Below are 25,954 nucleotides of genomic sequence, written 5' to 3' on the forward strand. Positions count from 1 at the left end.
GATAATGGTGATTGTCGCACAATCTTGTGGACACGCTAAAAAACAATGAATTGTGCACTTAAATTTACTCTTTTTAAAAAGGGTAAATTTATGGTATATCTCAAATTTTTTAAAATGACAAATATAATAAACAATGTAATTTCAATCTGAATCCCAACAGCATTGTGTTTCGGGGAGAAGAGGAAAAAGGGCACTTTGGGGAGGCCGAGGTGGTAGGATCCGTTGAGCCCAGGAGTTTGAGACCAGCCTAGGCAACATAGTAACCCCCCACCTCCGCATCCCCTGCCACCCCGGTCTCTAAAAATAAAATAAAATAAAATAAAATAAAATAAAATAAAGCCAGGTATGGTGGCGCGTGCTTGTAGTCCCAGCTACTTCAGAGGCTGAGGTGGGAGGATCTGAAAACCCAGTGAAGTTCCAAGACATCCCAAAGGTTAGAAACCTTTAGCTTCCGCCGGGCGCGATGGCTCACGCCTGTAATCCCACCACTTCAGGAGGCCGAGGCGGGTGGATCACCTGAGGTCAGGAGTTTGAGACCAGGCTGGCCAACATAGCCAAACCCCGTCTCTACTAAAAATACAAAACAAAACAAAAATTAGCTGGGCGTGGTGACGGGCGCCTGTAATTCCAGCTACTTGGGAGGCTGAGGCAGGAGAATCGCTTGAACCCGGGAGGCGGAGAGTGCAGTTAGCCGAGATCGCATCGCGCCATTGCACTCCAGCCTGGGTGACGGAGCGAAACTCGGTCTCAAAAAAAGAAATCTTTAGCCTACAGAATCAACTCATTCAAGGCCTTTCAACTCCTGGCCTCCCGCACTCCAGCCAGCTCAACCGTTAAGTACACAGATCCCAGAACAGGGTGCTCCATAACCTACGCTTGATCGCTTCTCCAGCACTCTACCGGCTTTTTAGCTTCCCGTTCTTAACGCTCCCCCAAGATGTGCAGCTTATCTTCTTCGACCTTTGCTTAATATACAACTCTATCACACATATTTGCCTGCGTATCTGCCTTGCCACACTGAGAGTACCAGAATGGCAGGGCCTGCGGCTTATTCATCTTTTTATCTTTATATTCCCTGCTTGGTGCACAGAAATGGACCAAACAGAGAAATTCTTGAAATGATCTTTGCAACGAATCCTTTTCCTTTTCCTAAGTAACAGAAACGTGAAACGGGCAAAAGCCGCGGGAAGGTTGTCTCCCCAGACAGAAACTAGGACTCAACACAAACGTAGCGGAATTTGAGGAGAAACCTGTTTAATCTACTGACTCATGCGTATTGTCTTCGAGTCTCACAACATGCCCACGATAAAGATGGATTCAGCTAGGCCCGATTCCGCATCTATAGTAGGCATAGCAGCCATCTTTCTTAAGGGTAAGGCGCAACCCGGAAGATCACACCCTACCAGTTTCAGAAACGCCAGACGCCTTTAAATCGTCAAGAGTCCAATCGGAATCGACATTTTCACCGGAACCGCTCGGCCTCACGACCGGAAAAGGCTGTGCGTAAGAGCGTTGGGGGCGGAAGTGACGAGAAGGTGGTAGTCGGGTAGTTGGCGGGTGGTTGAGTAGAACCGGTCGCCATGTCCGCGGGGAGCGCGACACATCCTGGAGCTGGCGGGTACGGCTTCAGGGGCGAGGGCATCGGAGGGAGCACTGGGGCGCGGGAGAGGCGGAGGCACCCTGAGAAGCTGCGTATAGGGTGGAGGGCCCCTTAAGTAGGAAGTAAAGGGTTGGACGTTTGGGGAGAAGGATCTTGAGCAGGCCTGGGGCCCTTAAAGGGCCGGCTGGGATCCGAGGGAGGAGGGAAACGGGGACTTTTGGAAGGGCGAGCCAAGGGGAAGGCGTAAACGAGAGCGTGCAGGATAGAGTGGAGTCTTTTGATATAGGGGACAGTAGAAAGGAAAGATTTTGGGGAAGGGTGGAAAGTGGGGGGTTTGTTAAATGTAGCAATAATTGTTTAAGGAGAGGGGAGTTTTAGATTTAAAAGGTGATTCGGAAGTGTAAGTGGAATATAATAGAGGGAAAATGGGGTGCTGAGGCGTAGTAAGGAAAGAATAACATACATGAAAGCTTTGGGGCCTAATGTTTTCCTTTTTCTACGTGTAGGCGACGCAGCAAATGGGACCAACCAGCTCCAGCCCCACTTCTCTTCCTCCCGCCAGCGGCCCCAGGTGGGGAGGTCACCAGCAGTGGGGGAAGTCCTGGGGGCACCACAGCTGCTCCTTCAGGTGCTTTGGATGCTGCTGCTGCTGTGGCTGCCAAGATCAATGCCATGCTCATGGCAAAAGGAAAGCTGAAACCAACACAGAATGCTTCTGAGAAGGTATTTGAAGTTGAAGGGTCTCCACTAATTGCGAATTTAGTGGTTGTTTTGCCGGGCGCGGTGTCTCACGCCTATAATCCAGCACTTTGGGAGGCTGAGGCAGGTGGATCACGAGGTCAGGAGTTCGAGACCAGCCTGACCAACATGTTGAAACCCCGTCTCTACTAAATGTACAAAAATTAGTCGGGTATGGTGGCGCGCGCCTGTAATCAGCTAGTTAGGAGGCTGAGGCAAGGAGAACTGCTTGAACCCAGCAGGCGGAGGTTGTGGTGAGCTGAGATTATGCCACTGCACTCCAGCCTGGGCGACCCAATGAGACTCCGTCTTTTAAAAAAAAAAAAAGTTGTTTGTAATCCTGTAATCATATAATAATTTGTGTTAGTAAAGGATAAAATGGATATAGTAGTTGAGAGATCATTTAGTTTTGGAATGTTCCAGAAGACATTTTGTTACAAATACATACTTACGAGGCATTTTTGATTGGGCTGATTACATTTATGGACCAAATACCTTGTCTTGTCCTTGTCCACTTAGTTCAACTTAAGTTCTATTTCCATAGTCATTTAAAGCAACATAACATGTTTTTAATATATGTGCTTTTTCCCTGAACTCAAAAGAGAAGTTCAGGTAAATCAAGTGAGCCCCATAGTGTCATCTCTAATTAGAACCTGTAGGGTTTTATTTATTTATTTATTTATTTTTTGACAGAGTCTCACTCTGTCGCCCAGCCTGAAGTGCAGTAGTGGGGTGATTTCGGCTCACTACAACCTCTGTCTCCTGGGTTCAAGTGATTCTGCTGCCTTAGCCTCCCAAGTAGCTGGGATTACAGGTGCATGCCACCATGCCCGGCTAATTTTTTTTTGTATTTTTAGTAGACAGGGTCTCACTATGTTGATCAGGCTCATCTCGGCCTCCCAAAGTGCTGGGATTACATGTATGAGCCACCATGTGCAGCCTATTGTTTGCAAAGATTGTTTTATGAGGAAAAATTAAAAGCATCTTGACAAAGATGTAATGCTTCTTATATATTAAGATTCTTAATACTGATGTTAATCGTTTAAGCTCTCTTTTTCCCTTAAAATAATAATCTTTAGGTAGTTGACCTCAGCAGGATACATAAACACTGGATTTAGAATCATAAAACCTAAAAACCCAGAATCCACAATTTGAAACCCAGAATCCACAGTTACTGGTTACATGGCTTTGGCATAACGAAACTCAGCTTTCTCGTTGGTAATATATACCTGCATTGTGTAGTGCAGTAGTCACTAGCCTCATGTGGCAATTTAAGTTAAAATTAAGGGGCTGGGTGTGGTGGCTCACACCTGTAGTCCCAGCTCCTCTGTAATTCTTCTTGGATTCTTGGAAGGCTGAGGTGGAAAGATCACCTGAGCCTAGGAGCTTGAGGCTGCATTGAGCTGTCATTTTGCCATTGCACTCCAGCCTAAGCATCAGAGTGAGACCTTGTCTAAATAATAAAACTAATTTAAATACATTATCAGCCTCCATAACTGTGAGAAATAAATTCCTGTTGTTAAAGCAAAAAGCAAAGCAAAGCAAAACCAAACAAAATACAATTTAAAATTTAGACCTTTAGTCACATTAGCCACGTGTCAGGTGCTCAACAGACGCATGTGGCTAAATGGTTACCATATTGGAGTGATGGACTAGAACACCTGTCACCAAAAGTTCTCTTAGACAACATTGATAAGTACTATTAAAGGCGGTCATAAGGATTCATTGAGATGATAATGTAAATGAATACTATAGGGGGTTAAATAAAGGTAAGGTGATATTGTTGAGTTTGTATTTAGTTTTGCCTCCACATTTAAAAAATGTATGTAATGCACAAAGTAAACAATATCTTACCTTCTAGACATAGACTGGGGAGATAGGCCCCTGTAGTCCCAGCTACTCAGGAGGTTAAGGCAGGTGGGTGGTTCACTTGAGGCCAGGAGTTCAAGACCAGCCTGGGCAACATGCTGAAACCCTGTCTCTACAGAAAAGACAAAAACAATTAACTAGGTGTGGTGCATGCCTGTGGTCCCAGGGTCTGGCTTGATTGCCCAGGCAGTGACTGCAGTGGCACAGTCAAGTAGTAGGTACTCCCAAGTAGTAGGGCTACAGTCGCATGCCACCGTGCCCGGCTAATTTTTTTTTTTATTTTTGGAAGAGATGGGTTTGCCATGTTGCTCAGACTGCTTCAGCCTCCCCAAGTGCTGGGATTACAGGCATGAGCCTGTTTGGTTGGTTCATTCATTCGTTCTTTCTTTCCGTCTTTCTGTCTTTCTTTCTTTCTGTTCTTTCTTTCTGTCTGTCTGGTTTTTCGTGTGATAGAGTCTTGCTCTGTTGCCCAGGCTGGAGTTCAGTGGCGCAATCACTGCTTACTGCTGCCTCAGCCTCTTGAGTAGCTGGGACTACAGTCTCATGCCACCATGCCCAGCTAATGTTTTGTATTTTTTGTAGAGATGTGGTTTTGCCATGTTGCCCAGGCTGGTCTGAAACTCTTGGGCTCAAGTGAGCCACCCAGCCCAGCCTTTTTTTTTTGTAATTTATTTATTTATTTTTGAGACGGAGTTTCACTATTGTTGCCCAGGCTGGAGTGCAATGGCGTGATCTCGGCTCATTGCAACCTGTGCCTCCCGGCTTCAAGCGATTCTCCTGCCTCAGCCTCCAGAGTAGCTGGGACTACAGGCACGAACCACCACACCTGGCTAATTTTGTATTTTTACTAGAGTCGGGGTTTCACCATGTTGACCAGGCTGGTCACGAACTCCTTGCAGTTTAAATTGAAAGAAACTAGATCAGGTTTTACCATCTTACTGGCTTTTCATTCTTCTTTGTTCTTCCGTAATAGAGTGAGGAATGATTAGTTAGATACAATTTAAGGGCTTTTGAGAACTTTACAAGGATGGAATTAGTTGGATTTTATGTTATGATTGTGGGAGTGGCACAAAAACAACTTCCTATTATATGCTTGAGGTATATGTGTTGTGTGCATTGCTTCTCTACCTTCTATTATGTTTTATTCCATGTACAGCCAACTAACCGAGCTATAGAGTGTCATAACTTTGCTCTTTAATTTTCTTTTTGAAGGTTGTAGCTTCTGGTCCCTAGAGCTTCTATAATTAGGTGGTCATAAAAATGCACATAGGGCTAAGGTCACAGAGAAATCTTGATTGTGGCCTTCAAGCAGATTGACTTTGTTTAGTGAGGTTTTTGTTTGCTTGTTAATTTGTTTATGAAGAAAGACCAACTGTGTTTACAGGCAGATGAAGGGAAGGGTAGGGAGGTGCGGGATTTGGGAAAGGATAGTTGTATTTTGGACGACTAAAAGGCTTTATCTAGGCTGGGCACAGTGGCTCATGCCTGTAATCCCAGCACTTTGGGAGGCCAAGGTGGGTGGATCACCTGAGGTCAGGAGCTCGAGACCAGCCTGGCCAGCATGGTGAAACCCCATCTCTACTAAAAATACAAAAACGAACTGGGTTTATTGGCTCATACCTGTAATTCTAGCTACTCAGGAGGCTGAGGCAGGAGAATCATTTGAACTTGGGAGGCGGAGATTGCAGTCAGCTGGGATTGTGCCACTGCATTCCAGCCTGGGTGATAGAGTGAGACTTCATCTCAAGAAAAAATAAAAATAAAAAAATAGGCCAGGCGTGGTGGCTCATGCCTGTAATCCCAGCAGTTTGGCAGGCTAAGGCAGGTGGATCATGAGGTCAGGAGTTTGAGACCAGCCTGACCAATATGGCAAAACCCCATCTCTACTATAAGTAGAAAAATTAGCCAGGCATGGTGGTACCCACCTGTAATCCCAGCTACTCAGGAGGTTGAGGTAGGAGAATCGCTTGAACCCAGGAGGTGGAGGTTGCAGTGAGCTGAGATCATGCCACTGCACTCCATCTTGGGCGACAGAAAGAGACTCCGTCTCAAGTAAATAAATAAATAAAATAAAAAAAAGAAGACTTTATCTCACCATAAAAACTTTTTAATCTAATTTCTCTTTTTTCTAGCTTCAGGCTCCTGGCAAAGGCCTAACTAGCAATAAAAGCAAGGATGACCTGGTGGTAGCTGAAGTAGAAATTAATGATGTGCCTCTCACATGTAGGAACTTGCTGACTCGAGGACAGACTCAAGATGAGGTGAGGAGGCATTGGGACTCTTTGGGGAAGGTGGTGAGTGGATTCAGATAAAGAAGACCTCTAAATAGACAGGTGTTAGATATTTATTAGTGAGTTTGGGTCATAGTCTCTGAAGTCAGGACTGGGTTTAATTTAACTTCAGAGGAAGATAATGAAATGGGTATAAATGAATTCTCTGTGTTGGTTTGAGTAAGAAACCATGGAATAAAAATTTCAGATATAGGAGAGAATTCATTCCTTCTTACTTGGTCGAATGGATGAATGGGAAGAAAATCTGTCTGCCATTGAAATCAACCAATTGCCACATCTTCTTAATTGAACATTTCCTTTTTTAGATCAGCCGCCTTAGTGGGGCTGCAGTATCAACTCGAGGGAGGTTCATGACAACTGAGGAAAAAGCCAAAGTGGGACCAGGGTACGTATTCTCTTGTTTATGGAAGGGTTGGGTGTATGACTCACATTAGCCTCATGTTTTTCATCCGTAGGTAATACGTGTACATGATATTTGATTCGAGGTTTGAGGGGTATGTGTGTGCACACTGTATAGCAGAATTCTGGCTATCAAACAGATACAAGCTGTTGGGAGCTGTTTTTGGACTTTTATTTCACATTTAATGTTTTTATTGGAGGAAACAAATTATAGGAAAGTGTAAAAGAAGATACCACTAACATTTAATGTATATACTTTTTTTTTCTTTTTTCTGTGCCATATGATCTGCAGAAATAATATATATACTTCCTTTTTTTTTTTTTTTTTTTTAAATTTGAAATGGAGTCTTACTCTGTCACCCAGGCTGGATTGCAGTGGCACAATCTTGGCTCACTTCAAGCTCTGCCTTCCGAATTCATGCCATTCTCCTGTCTCAGTCTCCCGAGTAGGTGGGACTACAGGCACCTGCCACCACACCCGGCTAATTTTTTGTATTTTTAGTAGAGATGGGGCTTCACCATGTTAACCAGGATGTTCTCAATCTCCTGACCTTGTGATCCGCCCACCTCGGCCTCCCAAAGTGCTGGGATTACAGGCGTGAGCCACTGCGCCCGGCCATGTATATACTACTTAACTTTTTTCTGTGGAAATAATTACCCTCACAAATGGGCTCATATATATATTTTTTGTCTTTATGATGGTTATATGTTGTGATTATTCAGGTAAAGACTTAATCTGTTTCATTTCATTCCTTCCATCATTCAGTGTTTGAGTTTCTCTTCACTGTTGGTTGATAGGTACTTAGGAAATGCAGCATTTTTAACATTAGCTTAAACTACACAAAATAAGTAACAAAATTTACTTCCTACCCCAAGCCAAGAATTTATTTATTTATTTAGAGATGGAGTGTTTGGTCTAGTCACCTGGGCTGGAGTGCAGTGGCGCCATCTCGGCCCACTGCAACTTCTGCCTCCTGGGTTCAAGCCATTCTCTGGCCTCAGCTTCCCACGTAGCTGGGATTACAAGCGTGTGCCACCACACCCAGCTACATTTTGTATTTTTAGTAGAGATGGGGTTTCACAATATTGGCAATATTGTCTTGACTCCTGACTTTGGGTGGCCCCCCCGCGTCGGCCTCCCAAAGTGCTGGGATTACAGGCGTGAGCCACTGTGCCTGGCCCCAAGAATATATTTAAACTTTCTATATGTGTTGGTTGCTGTTTTGAACTTTGTCTTTAAAAAGTTATTTTTACCTGCCACTTTTTATTAACTGTATGATTATTGATCACTTTATTATAATTTAAGTCATCTTCACATTTAGAATCTAAATTATCAGTTGATGTGGGCCTTAAGAGATTTCTGTATATGCATGATCAATCTTTCCCCATTAATTTTTTGTGTGTGTGTGTTTTTTTTTTTTTTTGAGACAGAGTCTGGCTCTGTTGCCCGAGCGGGAGTGCAGTGGCATGATCTTGGGTCACTGCAACTTCCACCTCCTGGGTTCAAGCGATTCTTGTGCCTCAGCCTCCTCAGTATCTTGGACTACAGGCATGCCACCATGCCGGCTAATTTTTGTAATTTCAGTAGAGATGGGGTTTTGCTATGTTGGCCAGGCTGGTCTCAAACTCTTGGCCTCATGTGATCTGCCTACCTCAGCCTCCCAAAGTGCTGGGATTGCAGGCATGAGCCACAGGACCCGGCTTGCCCCATTGATTTGGATAGACAAGACCACATTTGTTTATAACCTATTAGACAGCCAGCAAAAAGGAATTCTGTTCTTAAATATTGGGTTATCTCCATAGACTGGAAAATAATGGTAGTGAATCTATAAGAACAGATTTGATCTGAAATCTGTTGGCCAGTTGACTTTTAAGATCAAGAAGTTTATTTGTTCCCCAGCTGTTAAGGCATGTTCTCAGACATTAGCTAGCAAAAACCCTTCTAATGTATATAGTCCCTTTTGGTTATTTGGAAACTTGAAACATTACAAATTAGATCTGGTGACCCATTTGACTCCTTTTTTGGTTTTGACCACGTTGAGATCATCCTTTTTTGTTTCTCTTTATAGGGATCGTCCATTATATCTTCATGTTCAAGGCCAGACACGGGAATTAGTGGACAGTAAGTAATGTTTTTGGCTCACGTAGCACTTTTTGTGAAGAACAAAGTACAGGGGTCTGTATAGCAAGTTGGCAAACTGTCCCTGATGGCTGTTCTAGCCCTTGTTCATGAACTGTACACGAATTTGTATGGGAGTTTAGAGGGGTTGACAGCCGCATACTTGGGTAACGTATAAAGCGGATTTACGTGTGAGTGATTGAACACTGGCCTGCCTGGGCACTAGTCAGTTCATTCCATTCAGTTTTACTGTTTGTGTTTTTCCAAGGAGCTGTAAACCGGATCAAAGAAATTATCACCAATGGAGTGGTAAAAGCTGCCACAGGAACAAGTCCAACTTTTAATGGTGCAACAGTAACTGTCTATCACCAGCCAGCACCTATCGCTCAGTTGTCTCCAGCTGTTAGCCAGAAGCCTCCCTTCCAGTCAGGGGTATGTTTTGGGGAGGGATCATGAATAGCTTTATCATTTCTATAAAAATGATATGTGCCGTCCAGGTGCAGTGGCTCATTCCTGTAATCCCAGCACTTTGGGAGGCCGAGGTGGGTGGATCATTTGAGGTCAGGAACTCGAGACCAGCCTGACCAGCATGGTGAAACCCCATCTCTACTAAAAATACAAACATTACCTGGGCATGGTGGCAGGCGCCTGTAACCCCAGCTATTCGGGAGGCTCAGGCAGGAGAATTGGTTGAACCTGGGAGGTGGAGGTTGCGGTGAGCCGAGACCATGCCACTGCACTCCAGCCTGGGCCACAGAGCAAGACTCCATCTCAAAAAAAAAAAAAAAAAAAAAAGATGTGCCAAGTAATACATATAAAGAAGAAGAAAAAATCATTAAATTCCAATCCCGAAAGTTACCTGCTATAGGTATTCTGTTAGTGTGTTATCTAGCTCTCCACAATATAATGAACACGTGAGCACATACCTCTTCATATTGATATGTTCTACAAAGGAGATTGATAGAGCAGAAGGTATTGTACATTTTGAAGTTAGTGCTTTTAGTTTATTTGTAAACTTGATGATAACTGGAGGACTAAGAAGGCTGAGTCTGATGAAGCAAGACTTTGCTGATACATTCCTCCTAGAAAAAAGGGTTGGAGAGAGCAGCCTTCACTGAAGAGTATCACAGGGCTGACTGTACTACCCAACACTCTATCCCAGTTTTACAGGAGACTGTCTTTGCTATAATTTCTTATTGACTTATTTCAAAGATTGAGGATTTAATTATATATTCGCTGTTTAATACGAAGTATTCTTTTCTTCCTACAGATGCATTATGTTCAAGATAAATTATTTGTGGGTCTAGAACATGCTGTGCCCACTTTTAACGTCAAGGAGAAAGTGGAAGGTCCAGGCTGCTCCTATTTGCAGCACATTCAGATTGAAACAGGTGCCAAAGTCTTCCTGCGGGGCAAAGGTTCAGGCTGCATTGAGCCAGCATCTGGCCGAGAAGCTTTTGAGCCTATGTATATTTACATCAGGTATGGATGCATAGGGCAGGGGACATGTGAATTCTTGTCAACTTACTGGTACAGTCAGGAGTGATTCAGAAGGAGCAAGAGAAAACCGGGTGTAATTAATAGTAACATGAGGGATTTAGGTAAATGCTAGGAGTAATTATAATTAGTTAAATAAATTGTAGAATTGGGGCACGGTGGCTCATGCCTATAATCCCAACACTTCTGGAGGCCAAGGCGTAGGACCACTTAAGCCCAGGAGTTTGAGGCCAGCCTAGGCAACATAGCGAAACCCTATCTCTACAAAAAAATTAAAGAAATTAGGCCGGGCGTGGTGGCTCACACCTGTAATCCCAGCACTTTGGGAGGCCGAGGCGGGCAGATCATGAGATCAGGAGATCAAAACCATCCTGGCTAACAAGGTGAAACCCTGTCTCTACTAAAAATACAAAATATTAGCTGGGCATGGTGGCGGGCGCCTGTAGTCCCAGCTACTCAGGAGGCTGAGGCAGGAGAATGGCGTGAACCCGGGAGATGGAGCTTGCAGTGAGCCAAGATGGTGCCACTGCACTCAAGCCGGGGCAACAGAGCGAGACTCCATCTCAAAAAAAAAAGCCAGATGTGGTGGTGCACACCTATAATCCCAGCTGCTCAGGAAGCTGAGGCAGGAGGATGGCTTGAGCCCAGGAGGTTAAGGCTGCAGGTAGCTGTGTTTGCACCACTGCACTCCAGATTGGGTGACTGAGTGAGACCCTGTCTTAAACCAGGTGTGGTGGCTCACACCTGTAATCCCAGCACTTTGGGAGACCAAGGCAGATGGATCAGTTGAGGTCAGGAGTTCGAGACCACCCTGGCCAACACGGTGAAACCCTGTCTCTACTAAAAGTACAAAAATTAGCCAGGTGTGCGCAGTGGCTCACGCCTGTAATCCCAGCACTGGGAGGCCGAGGTGGGTGGATCACCTGAGGTCGGGAGTTCGAGACCAACCTGACCAACATGGAGAAACCCCGTCTCTACTAAAAATACAAAATTAGCCGGGCGTGGTGGCACATGCCTATAATCCCAGCTACTACGGAGGCTGAGGCAGGAGAATTGCTTGAACCTGGGAGGCAGAGGTTGCGGTGAGCCGAGATCATGCCATTGCACTCCAGCCCGGGCAACAAGAGTGAAACTCTGTCTCAAAAAAAAAAAAAAAAATTAGCCAGGTGTGGTGGCAGGCACCTGTAATCCCAGCAACTCAGGAGGCTGAGGTAGGAAAAGTGCTTGAACCCCAGAGGTGGAGGTTGCAGTGAGCTGAGACTGCGCCATTGCACTCCAACCTGGGCGACAGAGCAAGACTCCGTCGCAAAAAAAAAAAAAAAAAAAAAAAGAGAAATTACTGAATTAGGAGACGGAATTGTCTCTTTCAAGTCTTTTGGTTTTTTACAAGTCTGTACAAAAGTGAATCTTGGCCTGTAATCCCAGCACTTTCAGAGGCCTAGGCAGGCGGATCACAAGATCAGGAGATCGAGACCATCCTGGTTAACATGGTGAAATCCTGTCTCTACTAAAAATAGAACAAAAATAATTAGCCAGGCATGGTGGCAGGCACTTGTAGTGCCAGCAACTCGGGAGGCTGAGAGGCAGGAGAATGGCATGAACCCGGGAGGCAGAGCTTGCAGTGAGCCAAGATGGCGCCACTGCACTCTAGCCTGGGTGACAGAGCGAGACTCCTTCTAAGAGTAGCTGGGACTACAGGCGCCCACCAACACGCCCGGCTAATTTTTTGTATTTTTAGTAGAGACGGGGTTTCACCATGTTAGTCAGGATGGTTTCGATCTCCTGACCTCGCCATCTGCCCGTCTCGGCCTCCGAAAGTACTGGGATTACAGGCGTGAGCTACCACACCTGGCCAAAAAAAGTGAATCTTAAAGTGAGCTGTGATAAGCCTGAAATAATTTTCATTTAAACCTGTATCAATATTAATACATTTTATAGTAATTTTATGAACTTTAAAATATTTTTATATCAAGAAGTACCATTACTCAGAGAAAGACTATTAAAATATTTGTGGTAATGATAATATATTTTTAAAGACTTATGTTATTTTGTGTTTCTGTTTTGTGATTTTCAGAGGCCTAGATTTTGAGCTACAGTGAATATATTAATGTAGATTTGTAAAATAGCATGAAAAATGAAAGCAGCATTCTGCATCTTTTATTTATTTTTCTCTCCTTTGAATTCCTGGTTATTTCTTTGCAGTCACCCCAAACCAGAAGGCCTGGCTGCTGCCAAGAAGCTTTGTGAGAATCTTTTGCAAACAGTGAGTTGTATTTGTCTGGTACTCATTCAGAAAAGCAGTTGCCGTTTTGGAGTATGTCTTAACTGTTTCTTTCACCTGTTTAGTTTCCTAGTACTGCTATAACAAGTTACTGCAGTTGGGTGGCTTAAAATAACACAAATTTATTCTATCACAGTTCAGGAAGCAGTCCGAAATCAAGGTGCTGGCAGAATTGATTCCTTCTGGAGTCTGAGAGAGAAATCATCCCATGCCTCTCCTCTCTCCTAGCACCTGGTCATTGTGTTGGTTTTCTATTTTTTTTTTTTTTTTTTTTTGAGACGGAGTCTCGCTGTGTCTCCCAGGCTGGAGTGCAGTGGCGTGATCTCGGCTCACTGCAAGCTCCGCCTCCCAGGTTCACGCCATTCTCCCGCCTCAGCCTCCCAAGTAGCTGAGACTACAGGCGCCCGTCACCACGCCCGGCTAGTTTTTTGTATTTTTAGTAGAGACGGGGTTTCACCATGTTAGCCAGGATAATCTCGATCTCCTGACCTCGTGATCCACCCGCCTCGGCCTCCCAAAGTGCTGGGATTACAGGCTTGAGCCACTCTATTTTTTTGTTTTTTGTTTTTTGTGTTTTTTTTTGAGTTGGAGTCTCGCTCTGTCACCCAGGCTGGAGTGCAATGGCGCTATCTCGGCTCACTGTAAGCTCCACCTCCCAGGTTCACGCCATTCTCCTGCCTCAGCCTCCCGAGTAGCTGGGACCACAGGCACCCACCACCACAGCCGGCTAATTTTTTGTATTTTTGGCCGGGCGCGGTGGCTCAAGCCTGTAATCCCAGCACTTTGGGAGGCCGAGGCGGGTGGATCATGAGGTCAGGAGATCGAGACTATCCTGGCTAACATGGTGAAACCCCGTCTCTACTAAAAAAATACAAAAAACTAGCCGGGCGTGGTGGCAGGCGCTTGTAGTCTCAGCTACTTGGGAGGCTGAGGCGGGAGAATGGCGTGAACCCGGGAGGCGGAGCTTGCAGTGAGCCGAGATCACGCCACTGCACTCCAGCCTGGGAGACACAGCGAGACTCCGTCTCAAAAAAAAAAAAAAAAATTTTTTTTGTATTTTTAGTAGAGAAGGAGTTTCACCATGTTAGCCAGGATGGTCTCGATCTCCTGACCTTGTGATCCGCCCACCTCGGCCTCCCAAAGTACTGGGATTACAGGCTTGAGCCACCGCGCCCGGCCCATTGTGTTGGTTTTGGCTTATATTTGCATAGCTCCAGTCTGAAGTAAGGGTAGAGCTATAATAATTTGAAACCAGTTAGACATGTTTGGGGGATGATTGCTCATTTGGTTATGCATTCTTTTTTTCTGTAAACAACCAAAAGTTAAACCTTAGGACTGTTTTTATAGCACTTAAAGGAAATCAGGTTTTGGACTGAATATGTTCAATCTTGTGTTCTCTGGTACCTTATTGGGTAGCTTATGGTGGTGTTTTTTTTTTGTTTTTTTTTTGAGACAGAGTCTCACTCTGTCGCCCAGGCTGGAGTGCCGTGGCGCAATATCAGCTCACTGCAACCTCCATCTCCCAGGTTCACGTCATTCTCCTGCCTCAGCCTCCTGAGTAGCTGGGACTACAGATGCCCACCACCATGCTCGGCTAAGTTTTTTGTATTTTTAGGAGAGACGGGGTTTCACTGTGTTAGCCAGGATGGTCTCGATCTCCTGACCTCGTGATCTGCCCGCCTCGGCCTCCCACAGTGCTGGGATTGCAGGCATGAGCCACTGCGTCTGGCCTTGTTTGTTTGTTTTTTTACTTTGTTTTGTTTTTTTACTTCCTTTGTTTTTTTACATATCACCTGATTTACCAACCCTTGTACCAGATAATTTTCTTGACCATTTCCCATCTTTTTGTTGGTACTTGAGGTTATGGACTTAATAATATATAGGAAGGAAGTATGAGGAAAATACTAAACCCTTAGTAAACTGTGAGTAAACCTTGAGGAAAAGTCACCCAGTAAATGTGAATGAATGAGGTCTCATCAGTTATACTAACAACTTGGAAATTTCCTAGTTACTTAATTTCTGTGGCTTTCTAAATGATTTTGTACCCCAGAATTGAGTATACTTTAGGGGATTCAGGATTATTCATGCTCCTAATGCCCAAAATTGGCTTAATAATTTATAGATCTGCCTTATTAAAATGTTGAGGTGGGCTGGATGCGGTGGCTTATGCCTGTAATCCCAGCACTTTGGGAGGCCAAGGCGGGTGGATAACGAGGTCAGGAGTTGGAGACCAGCCTGGCCAACATAGTGAAACCCCCATGTCTACTAAAAATACAAAAACTAGCTGGGTGTGGTGGTACGCACCTGTAGTCCCAGCTACTTGGGAGGCTGAGGCAGGAGAATCACTTAAACCTTGGAGGTGGAGGTTGCAGTGAGCTGAGACCTTGCCATTACATTGTAGCCTGGGTGACAGAGTGAGACTGTCTCAAAAAAAAAGGTTGCAGTGATACGAGATCGCACCACTGCTCTCCACCCTGGGTGACAGAGCGAGACTTATGTCTCAAAAAAAAAAAAAAAAAGTAGGTTAAACCAGTTTAAATTTGATTGGAATATCGGTAGATATATTTTAATTGCTAATGGCTTTGGTCCTAGAATTATATAATCAGACCCTTGTAAATACACAGCTTGGGCTGTCCCATGTTAATTTGTTTCCCCCTCTCTTTCAGGTTCATGCTGAATATTCTAGATTTGTGAATCAGATTAATACTGCTGTACCTTTACCAGGTGTGTACATCTTGAAGTGTTTAAAAAATATTTTGCTAGTGATAGTTATGTGTAATTATGATACTGGAGGCTAGACTGTGCCAGGGCACTATTAATGTTCCCTTTAATTTAGGGTAATTTGGAAAGCCATTCATGCCTCAGTATTTTTCTTCCCTAGATATTAAGTTTAATATTCAGCTAAATTGTCTCATTCTGCTGCAGCTGATTAAACACTTTTTTTCTTCCCCCTCAGGCTATACACAACCCTCTGCTATAAGTAGTGTCCCTCCTCAACCACCATATTATCCATCCAATGGCTATCAGTCTGGTTACCCTGTTGTTCCCCCTCCTCAGCAGCCAGTTCAACCTCCCTACGGAGTACCAAGCATAGTGCCACCAGCTGTTTCATTAGCACCTGGAGTCTTGCCGGCATTACCTACTGGAGTTCCACCTGTGCCAACACAATACCCGATAACACAAGTGCAGCCTCCAGCTAGCACTGGACAGGTAGGATGTCAGGATATGCAACAAGATACTACTGAATTTAGGAAAAACTGGGGAAAGAGGGGAAGTAGTGGTATTCCAGAAATAAATCATGTAATGTGGAATGTTTTTTTCCTACTGTCTTCTGTGTTCCTACCACCAACCTACGTGAATATTTTGGATTAGCGTGTATGTGTGTATGTCATCCTAAAGTTTATATTTTCACAGTCTTGCACACCAAATAACTTTTTAAAGTAGGGCTGGTGGGCACACTTGCTATAAAGGGTCAGATAGGAAATATTTTAGGCTTTAAGGGCCATACATTCTCTGTTACAACTATCACACTCGGTGGTTGTAGTGCAGAAGCAGCCCATGGATAATACCTCAATGAATAAGCATAGCTGTACTCCAGTAGAACTTTATTTACAAAACAGGTGGCAGGCCACAATCATAGTTTGCTATACCCTTGGCCATTGTTTGCCTAACCTTGCCTTTGCAATGTTAACAAAGTCCTCAAGGAGAATGGGGCTACCTTCACCACACCTCTTAGTGATTGGAACTGAGTTACAATTTCACATCTTAAGAGGAAACATAATCTCAGCATTTGGGGAGGCCGAGGCAGGAGGACTGCTTTAGCGCAGGAGTTTGAGACCAGCCTAGGCAACATAGTGAGACCCCATCTCTACAAAAAAATTAGCTGGACATGGTGGCACATACCTGTATTTCAGCTACTTAAGAGGCTGAGGTGGGAGGGTCCCTTGAGCCTAGGAGGTCACGGATGCAGTGAACCAAGATGGTGCCAGCGCACTCCAGCCTCAGTGACAGAGTGAGATACTGTGTCTCAAAAAAAATAAACATTATGTAAGAGATATATAAACTTTTCAAATGTAAGGATTATAAATGCTGGCATGTTTCTTTTATAACTTAAGAAATGTATACTTAACTTTTTTTTTTTTTTTTTTGAGATGGAGTGTCGCTCTGTCACCCAGGCTGGAGTGCAGTGGCACCTCTCGGCTCACTGCAAGCTCCGCCTCCCAGGTTCACGCCATTCTCCTGCCTCAGCCTCCCAAGTAGCTGGGACTATAGGCACCTGCCACCACACCTGGCTAATTTTTTTGTATTTTTAGTAGAGATGGGGTTTCACTGTGTTAGCCAGGATGGTCTTGATCTCCTGACCTCATTATCTGATTGCCTTGGCCTCCCCAAGTCGTGGGATTACGGATGTGAGCCACCGTGCTTGGCCACAATTTCTTAAATCGTGAAAGTAGAATTGTAGGAAAAGAGTAGATGTCTGGATGATAATCTGGATGGTTTATATACTGGTCTTAGAGGCAGGGGAGAGACTTCATGAGAGCATGGTAATGGATTTATGGTGGGTCCTTCGCTGTGGGCCTCTCATAGTGTACCCATGCCAGAGTAAATGGCAGCCTCAAACCATTGCCCAGCCCCCTTACCTGTGGGCTGTGAGCACTGAAGGGGGTTGCACAGTGTATAACAGAAAAACTATGAACTAAATTTTATTTGTGGTCCCTGGTAAAATTTATTTATTTTATTTTAATTTATTTTTATTATTATTATTTTTTGGAACGGAGTCTTGCTCTGTCGCCCAGGCTAGAGTGCAGTGGTACCATCTCGGCTCACTGCAAGCTCCGCCTCCCAGGTTCATGCCATTCTCCTGCCTCAACCTCCGAAGTAGCCGGGACTACAAGCGCCCTCTACCACGCCTGGCTGATTGTTTTGTATTTTTAGTGGAGACGGGGTTTCACCTTGTTAGCCAGGATGGTCTCGATCTCCTGACCCCGTGATCCACCCACCTCGGACTCCCAAAGTGCTGGGATTACAGGCGTGAGCCACCGTTACTTTATTTTGAGAAGAATCTCACTCTGATGCTAAGGCTGGAGTACAGTGGTGTGATCTTGGCTCACTGCAACCTCCACCTCCTGGGTTCAAGTGATTATCCTGCCTCAGCCTCCCGAGTAGCTAGGATTACAGGCACATGCCACCACACCCAGCTAATTTTTGTATTTTTAGTAGAGATGAGGTTTTACCATTTTGGCCAGGCTGGTCATGAACTCCTGACCTCAGGTGATCCGTGGCCTTGGCCTTCCAAAATGCTAGGATTACGGTGCTAGTATTACAGGCATGAGCCACCATGCCCGGCCGAAATTATTTTAATTTTTATATTTAGACAGCTCTGTAGGTCCCCACTTTTGAATGTCAGTCCTTTGTAATTGGGAAGCAATACAGCAGAGTGGTTAAAAGCAGGGAGTTAAGGTGGCCGTGTTGGCTCATGTACCTGTAATCCCAGCACTTTGGGAGGTCGAGGCGGGTGGATCACTTGAGGTCAGGAGTTCAAGACCAGCCTGGTCAACATGGTGAAACCCTGTCTCTACTAAAAATATAAAAATTAGTTGGGCATGGTGGTGGGCACCTATAATCCTAGCTACTTGGGAGGCCGAGGCAGGAGAACTGTTTGAACCCAGGAGGCAGAGGTTGCAGTGAGCCAAGATCGCATCACTGCACTGCAGCCTAGGTCACAAGCAAAACTCAAAAAAAAAAAGCTGGGAGTTAGAATTAGATTGACAGGGTTCATCATGCTTTCCCATTTTTGAGCTGTGTGATACTGGGATGTAACTTGACTTGTCTAGGGTTTGGTTTTCCTTAGATGTAAAATGGGCACAGTGATAAAAATCTAAGAGGTTTGCGAGGATTAAGTAAGATGATCCAATCTGTCAATAAATGTTAGCTGTGTTATTAATACAGTCAGCCACCTTACAACGTTTTAGTCAGTGATAGACTGCATATATGATGCTTGTTCTGTAAAATTGTAGTAGCATATTTTTACTGTACCTTTTCTACATTTAGATACACAAATACTTACCATTGTGTTACAGCATTCAGTACAGTAACATGCTATACAGGATTGTAGCCTAGAAACAGTAGGCCATACCATATAGCCTATGTGTTTAGTAGGCTATTTTCATCTTAAGTTTGTATAAGTACACATTTGTTCAATGACAAAATCGCCTTGCAGTGCATTTATCAAAACATTCGCACTGGCGTAGTGGCTCACACTCGGTGTAGTGGCTCACACCTGTAATCCCAGTATTTTGGGAAGCTGAGACAGGTGGATCACAAGTACTAAAAAAATTAGTTGTGCATGGTGGCACGTGCGTGTAGTCCCTCGGCAGGCTGAGGCAAGAGAAGCGCTTGAACCTGGTAGGCAGAGGTCGTAGTGTCCCTCGGCAGGCTGAGGCAAGAGAAGCGCTTGAACCTAGTAGGCAGAGGTTGTAGCGAGCCGAGATCGCACCATTGCACGCCAGCCTGGGAGACAGAGCAAGACTGAGACTCTGTCTCAAAAACAAAACAAAACACGTATTACCATTGCTAAGCAACGCATGGCTGTATAGAGTTTTCTCTTCAGACCTTCCTATTTTTCTGTAATATATATTGTCTTTTGATACCCCTTATTCCTTTTTGGAACAACATCTTCAAACATTAGACTTAATCTTAACATAGTAACTTACTAATAACTAAGGGAGTGGAAGATGAAATTACTTCTTCCACAAGCATTAGCAGCATTTATAAATTACAGAAAGCTTATTACAGAAAGCTAATCATGTTGACTGTCAGTGGTTGGAGTTCTGTTTGTTAATGGTCATGTTTGCTCCTAGTAGCCCAAATGCACAACAGAGTTTTCTTAAAAGTTCAAAGCACTGGGCCAGGCGCGGTGGCTCAAGCCTGTAATCCCAGCACTTGGGGAGGCTGAGGCGGGCGGATCACGAGGTCAGGAGATCGAGACCATCCTGGCAAACACGGTGAAACCCTGTCTCTACTAAAAATGCAAAAAAAAACTAGCCAGGCATGGTGGCGGGCGCCTGTAGTCCCAGCGGCTCGGGAGGCCGAGGCAGAATGGCATGAGTCCGGGAGGCAGAGGTTGCAGTGAGCCGAGATCGCGCCACTGCACTCCAACCTGGGCGACAGAGCGAGACTCCAGTCTCAAAAAAAAAAAAGTTCAAAGCACTGTATATAGGTTGTCAATTTCATGTTTCCCTAGGATGAAGGTGAGAAGGCTAGGTGATACTGTTACCAAATTATACATGAAGGAAACTAAGGACCTGAAGATGCAAAATTCATGAGATACTTATTGATCCTTAAAGTATATTGTAATCATTGTTTACTTATTCCTTGGGCATTCTCACACTTTTTTTCTTCCTTGGTTTGTTTTGGTCCCAGAGTCCGATGGGTGGTCCTTTTATTCCTGCTGCTCCTGTCAAAACTGCCTTGCCTGCTGGCCCCCAGCCCCAGCCCCAGCCCCAGCCCCCACTCCCAAGTCAGCCCCAGGCACAGAAGAGACGATTCACAGAGGAGCTACCAGATGAACGGGAATCTGGACTGCTTGGATACCAGGTTAAATAAAATACCCTGTTTTCCTATCTTCATCTTATTCTCCTACTATATTCTCCCTTTAAAAAAGATAAATTCACATCATTCTCCCAGCACTAGGATTTCTGCTTTCTGGAATTTATTTTGGTTAGGTTTTTTATCCTATTCAACAGACTCTTGAAAGCCTCTGAGAGTTCTTACTTTCTTACACATCTCACTCAAAGCTATTGATCTACCAATATGTGGCTTGTATTTAAAATCTTGGCTTTCAGTGGTGCTCTTTTACCCTCCACCTAAAAAAGAGAGTGATATCTCCCTCCAGTCTCCCCACCCCGCAAGACTGCTAGAAAAGGAGTGATTCTGTACATGTAATTGTAAAGTTAGCCACTAAAGTTAAAAAGATTCTTAATTTGTAGTTTTGGTGCAATTTTATCAGAAGTACCTTTCCATTTTGTCAGAATCCTTGAATCATTCTTTAAACCAAAACATTTTTTTATGGTTTCTAGCTAGGTTTATAGAAACTAGTTGAGCTATGGGCAGTCAGTTAAAAACAGGCTATAGATAGCATAATGAATTATAACACCCCTGTCCAAGTCCTACAGAGAAAAAAAAATCCCTACTTTTGACTGCAGTTACACAGCAAATCCCAAAGAGCTTTGTAGTAGTTTAACTTACTACAACTTATCAGAAAGATGAGGCACTTGACAGTTACATTAAGGAGCTAAAGTCAATACAGCAGTTGTAGATTTGCTAATGCCACTGTATTTTTCTGCTCATAGCATGGACCCATTCATATGACTAATTTAGGTACAGGCTTCTCCAGTCAGAATGAGATTGAAGGTGCAGGATCGAAGCCAGCAAGTTCCTCAGGCAAAGAGAGAGAGAGGGACAGGTAAGTTGGAATAATTATGCAAGTGTATTCAGATGTCATTTGTTTGCACCATTAGTCAGAGTAGTGATCATTGCTATGAGCTTAAGTATTCTGAAACTGAAATGAAATCTTTGAATCAAATATGCGTCTGTTTGTTGTAATTGATGCAGTGAAGGAAAATATAATGATAGGCCTTTTACAGACTTAGAAGCAGTTATACTTGACTTTGGATAATTTATTACTTGTTCAGACATCTTTCTTGACTTCCATTGTCCGCATCTTGGCCATTTTCCTAAGGATAGACAGTAACAGAAATGTTATATAATTCAGCTATTTTTGCTACTTTAGAATTATTAGAATATCATGGATGGAAGTACATGAATATGGGAGTTCAGCCTGCCACACAGTGCTTGAATTTACCTTTCTTACATTAGTATATTAACCTTCATAAGAAAGGAGCTGATACCGTTTCATAACAGTTCATTAGATTTTTGTCATGGCAATTGCTGTGTAGATGGGCCTTATACTTTTATAAAGGGGCTGGGGGAAGGTGGAAGCAGTTGAAATTAATGGTTAAAATGAATTTGAAGGATTGTCTGCAGATTTAATTGCAGTTCTAATCCACTGGATAAGTTAAGAAAATTTAAATTGTCTGAAAGAAAGTTTCATTTTGTCTTTCAATAGGCAGTTGATGCCTCCACCAGCCTTTCCAGTGACTGGAATAAAAACAGAATCCGATGAAAGGAATGGGTCTGGGACCTTAACAGGGAGCCATGGTGAGTGTGGTATAGCTGGGGGAACAGGGGAGTGACTAAGACTGGTCTAGAGCTATTAGTTTTCTCAGCCAGGCGTGGTGGCTCACACCTGTAATCCCAGCACTTTGGGAGGCCAAGATGGGTGGATCACCTAAGGTCAGGAGTTCAAGACCAGCTTGGCCAATATAGTGAAACCCCATCTCTACTAAAAATACAAAAACTAGTGGGCATGGTGGTGGGCCCCTGTAATCCCAGCTACTTGGGGGTTGAGGCAGGAGAATCGCTTCAGCCTGGGAGGCAGAGGTTGCCGTGAGCCAAGATCAGACCACTGCCCTCCAGCCTGGGCAATAGAGCAAGACTCCATCTCATAAATAAATAAATACATACATAAATAAAGCTATTAGTTTTCTAACCTGATGTTCATTCAGGTGTTTAATCCAACCTCTCTAATCTATTAGCCAGTGAAAATACTTTTGGGCTGGGCATGGTGGCTCACGCCTGTAATCCCAGCACTTTGGGAGGCCAAGGTAGGCGGATCAGCTGAGGTCAGGAGTTTGAGACCAGCATGGCTAACACGGTGAAACCCCATCTCTATTAAAAATAGAAAAATTAAGCTGGACATGGTAGTGCATGCCTGTAATCCCAGCGACTTGGAAGGCTGAGGCAGGAGAAACGCTTGAACTTGGGAGGTGGAGGTTGTAGTGAGCTGCGATCACACCACTGCTTTCCAGCCTGGGCAATAGAGTGAGACTCTGTCTCAAAAAAAAGAAAGAGAAAGAGAAAATAGTTTTTAAAAAATTGTATACAGATAACCTGTGATTTCCAACCAATGTGTTTTGAGACAGAGAGAGAAAAAATAGTTTAAAAAAATTATATACAGACAACCTTTTATTTCCAACCAACGTGTATCTAGAAAAGAGTTAGTCGACTTATTTTATACATAGCATCAGTGAATATTAATGAGTAGTAGTAGTAGGTCATTTAAAAATCCTGTTGCCTATATTGTGTGAATACCAGGACGTCATCTGATACGGACTTAATAAAGGTTGATTTTGCTTTGTATTGGGAGCTAAGCCACACATCTCCCCTTATAGCTCTATTGGTCAGTAATGGTCAGTTTGTGGCTGTTAGGAAAAGGTTGCTTTTTAGCATCCCAGAACTCTAAATCCTGTAGAGGTACATGGGATATTTTGTTCTTTGCTTGTACTCATAAAAATGAACAGAAGAAAAGACGTTTTTTTCTTTTCTTAACTTCTTTTCTTTTAACTCTTTAAAAGGTGAAATATCATCCCTCAAGAGACTCACTTGCTAACTTTCCTTTTTTTCTTTTTTTTTCTTTTTTTTGTGTTTCTTTTTTCTTTCTCTGTTTTCTTACATGGTTCTGGTGGATTCACATTTGCTGATGCTGGTGCTGTTTTTCCTGTGATCTTCAACGTTTTTGGGTGACCATTGACCCTGTGACCTCAAAATGGTGTCCAACTAACCACTTAAAATTAACATCTTTTTTTTTAATTAACGAATTTATGGTATTTTTTTTTTTTCCCTTGGTGGGGATGGGGTTGGGGTTGTTTTTCTCTATTCTAGATTATCCAGCCAAGAAGATGAAAACTACAGAGAAGGGATTTGGCTTGGTGGCTTATGCCGCAGATTCATCTGATGAAGAGGAGGAACATGGAGGTCATAAAAATGCAAGTAGTTTTCCACAGGGCTGGAGTTTGGGATACCAATATCCTTCATCACAACCACGAGCTAAACAACAGATGCCATTCTGGATGGCTCCCTAGGAAACAGTGGAACAGAGTTTTGACCCTCAGTGACTCTTCTTAGCAATAATGCATGCATTTGATTTAACAAGACTCTGGGGCCTGTGCTGGGAACCAACCTGGACTTTGCAGAAGTTTGAGATTCAGTGCCGCCCTTTCTTAAAGGGGTTCCTTAACGACAACAACAACAAAAATCCTTATTTCTGCAGTGGCATAGAATCTGTTAAAATTTAATTAGAATCACAAACTTATCTCAGAAGCTTTTTAACAGTTCGTGAAATGTGCTTGTCCAACAAAGCATTCTAACAGGGTCGTTCCCATACACATTTGACCTGGTCCAGCCTTTTCCAAATGAATAGACCCAATTCTGACATAAAGAAAGTTTTATTTGTATTTTACTACTGTTTGGTCAATTTTGATACATAACTGGTTACAAACAGAGCCTTACTATTTATTAGTGGGGAAATTATTTTAAGACCGTCCTTTTCAGTATTTAATTCTGACAGATCTGCATCCCTGTTTCATTTTGGATTCTTTCTGTTTTGGAAAATGCTGTCTCATTTAAAACTGTTGGATATAGCTGGATCCTGGATAGGAAAATGAAGTTATTTTTTCATTGTTGTTTTTAATTGGGGTGATCCAGAGCTGGCACCTTCAGGCACATTGGTCTCATAGCCATTACTGTTTTTATTGCCCTTCTAAGATCCTGTCTTCAGCTGGGTCAGAGAAAACTTCCTGACTAAAACTGGTCAGAACTCATCACAGAAATGAAACACAGTGGTCTGTCTCTCTCAGAACTGGTTGCAGCTAAAATAGAGAGATCTGACTGCTGGCTATAGGATTTTGGACTTAATGACTGAAATTGCAACTTGTCCTTTTTCTTGGCATTACAGGTTTTGCCAAAAGAACTTTTTTTGTATCAAATATTGATGTGTGAAAGTGAAGGAGCTAGTCTGCTGAACCAGGAATAGTTTGAGATATTGAACTGTCATTTTTGCACATTTGAATACTTTGCAGGCTGGCTTTGTATAAACTTACCCTCTGGTTTCCTATACGTTGTAAATATGTAGACCATAATTTCATTATAAATAAATGTATAAATATTCTGCTTGTGGTTTCTCTGTTTTCTTCCACAACCCATCCATACACTAAAATTCATAAACTTTTTTACTCATAGCATAATGCAACTATAATATTACCAGAAAAATACATATACAGACCCCAAGGTTTGCATATAGTTCCAAGAGTTATGTAACTGCAAAATGTACCCTTAAAGTTCAAATGAAAATGTTAAGGATTATTATGCTGGATATTATCCATTTTCATATTTTAGCCCTCCTTTATTTAACAGGGTATTAAAAGGACTTCATGACTGAAGCAGATTTTAAAGGAAATATGTTATTCTTGGAAAGACATTTTATTTTATTTTTTTGAGATGGAGTCTCGCTCTGTCGCCCAGGCTGGAGTGCAATGGTGTAATCTTGGCTCAGTGCATCCTCCACCTCCTGGGTTCAAGTGATTCTCCAGCCTCAGCCTCCTGAGTAACTGGGATGATTACAGGCACCTACCACCATACCTAACTAAATTTTGTATTTTTAGTAGAGACAGGGTTTCACCATTTTGGCCAGGCTGGTCTTGAACTCCTGATACTCAAGTGATCTGCCCACTTCAGCCTCCCAAAGTGCTGGGATTACAGGCGTGAGCCACCATGCCTGGCCAGAAAGACTTTTTTTTTGAGACGGAGTTTTGCTTTGTTGCCAGGCTGGAGTGCAGTGGCACCGTCTCAGGCAGCTCTGCAATCTCCACCTCCCAGATTCAAGTGATTATTCTGCCTTAGCCTCCCGAGTAGCTGGGACTTACAGGCGCACGCCACCAAACCCAGCTAATTCTTTTGAATTTTTAGTAGAGACAGTTTTACATGTTGGCTAGGATTGTCTCGATTTCTTGACCTCCTGCCTTGCCCGCCTCGGCCTCCCAAAGTGCTGGGATTACAGGCGTGGGCCACCGCGCCTGGCCCAGAAAGACATTTAAAAAGAACAGTGGTGGGCAGAGCTGCCTCAGAACAATTTTCCAGTGTCAGTTTTTTCTAGCACCTGTGCTACCTAGAGGGGAATATGGTTATAGTGGCTTCAGTTCTGTATTTAACTCAAGGCCGCTTAACAAGCTCTCTTTCCTGCCAGTGTGTGGTACATTTATTTA

General features: G+C 43.6%; 1 protein-coding gene and 2 non-coding genes across 11 annotated transcripts; all 3 read left to right on the top strand.

Annotated features, from left to right (window-relative positions):
- Positions 1 to 1,540: 1,540 nt before the first annotated feature.
- On the top strand, positions 1,541 to 24,861 carry KHDC4 (KH domain containing 4, pre-mRNA splicing factor). Of its 9 annotated transcripts, none has more exons than XR_010582166.2 (14): positions 1,541 to 1,618; positions 2,107 to 2,323; positions 6,340 to 6,468; positions 6,804 to 6,883; positions 8,967 to 9,019; positions 9,285 to 9,448; positions 10,287 to 10,498; positions 12,716 to 12,776; positions 15,461 to 15,518; positions 15,751 to 16,004; positions 20,217 to 20,390; positions 21,174 to 21,258; positions 21,922 to 22,013; positions 23,577 to 24,861. XR_010582166.2 is itself a non-coding variant. In XM_005541497.4 (14 exons), exons 1-14 carry the CDS (start codon positions 1,581 to 1,583, stop codon positions 23,774 to 23,776), a joined length of 1,845 nt encoding a protein of 614 aa, XP_005541554.1. In that variant the 5' UTR covers positions 1,541 to 1,580; the 3' UTR covers positions 23,777 to 24,861. The 9 variants fall into 9 exon arrangements, 2 of the variants coding, with proteins under 2 accessions (XP_005541554.1, XP_045217541.1); XR_012413640.1 differs by having other exon boundaries at positions 15,852 to 16,004; positions 21,146 to 21,258; XR_012413641.1 differs by having other exon boundaries at positions 15,852 to 16,004.
- LOC123571138 (small Cajal body-specific RNA 4) lies at positions 10,042 to 10,170 on the top strand. Its single transcript, XR_006695309.1, has one exon.
- Positions 17,334 to 17,470, top strand: LOC123571130 (small nucleolar RNA SNORA42/SNORA80 family). Its single transcript, XR_006695299.1, has one exon. It is a non-coding gene; the product is annotated as a small nucleolar RNA SNORA42/SNORA80 family (small nucleolar RNA).
- Positions 24,862 to 25,954: the final 1,093 nt, after the last annotated feature.

Source organism: Macaca fascicularis, chromosome 1 (genome assembly GCF_037993035.2).
Source record: "Macaca fascicularis isolate 582-1 chromosome 1, T2T-MFA8v1.1".
In the NCBI taxonomy this organism is placed as follows: Eukaryota; Metazoa; Chordata; class Mammalia; order Primates; family Cercopithecidae; genus Macaca; species Macaca fascicularis.

What these genes read in the sequence shown, in the direction of transcription:
- KHDC4 (XM_005541497.4), top strand. Translation starts at nt 1,581, where the DNA reads ATGTCCGCGGGGAGCGCGACACATCCTGGAGCTGGCGG. An exon ending in GTGAGAATCTTTTGCAAACA is followed by an intron (nt 12,777 to 15,460) that starts GTGAGTTGTATT and finishes CCTCTCTTTCAG; the next exon opens with GTTCATGCTGAATATTCTAG. An exon ending in CTGGACTGCTTGGATACCAG is followed by an intron (nt 20,391 to 21,145) that starts GTTAAATAAAAT and finishes TTCTGCTCATAG; the next exon opens with CATGGACCCATTCATATGAC.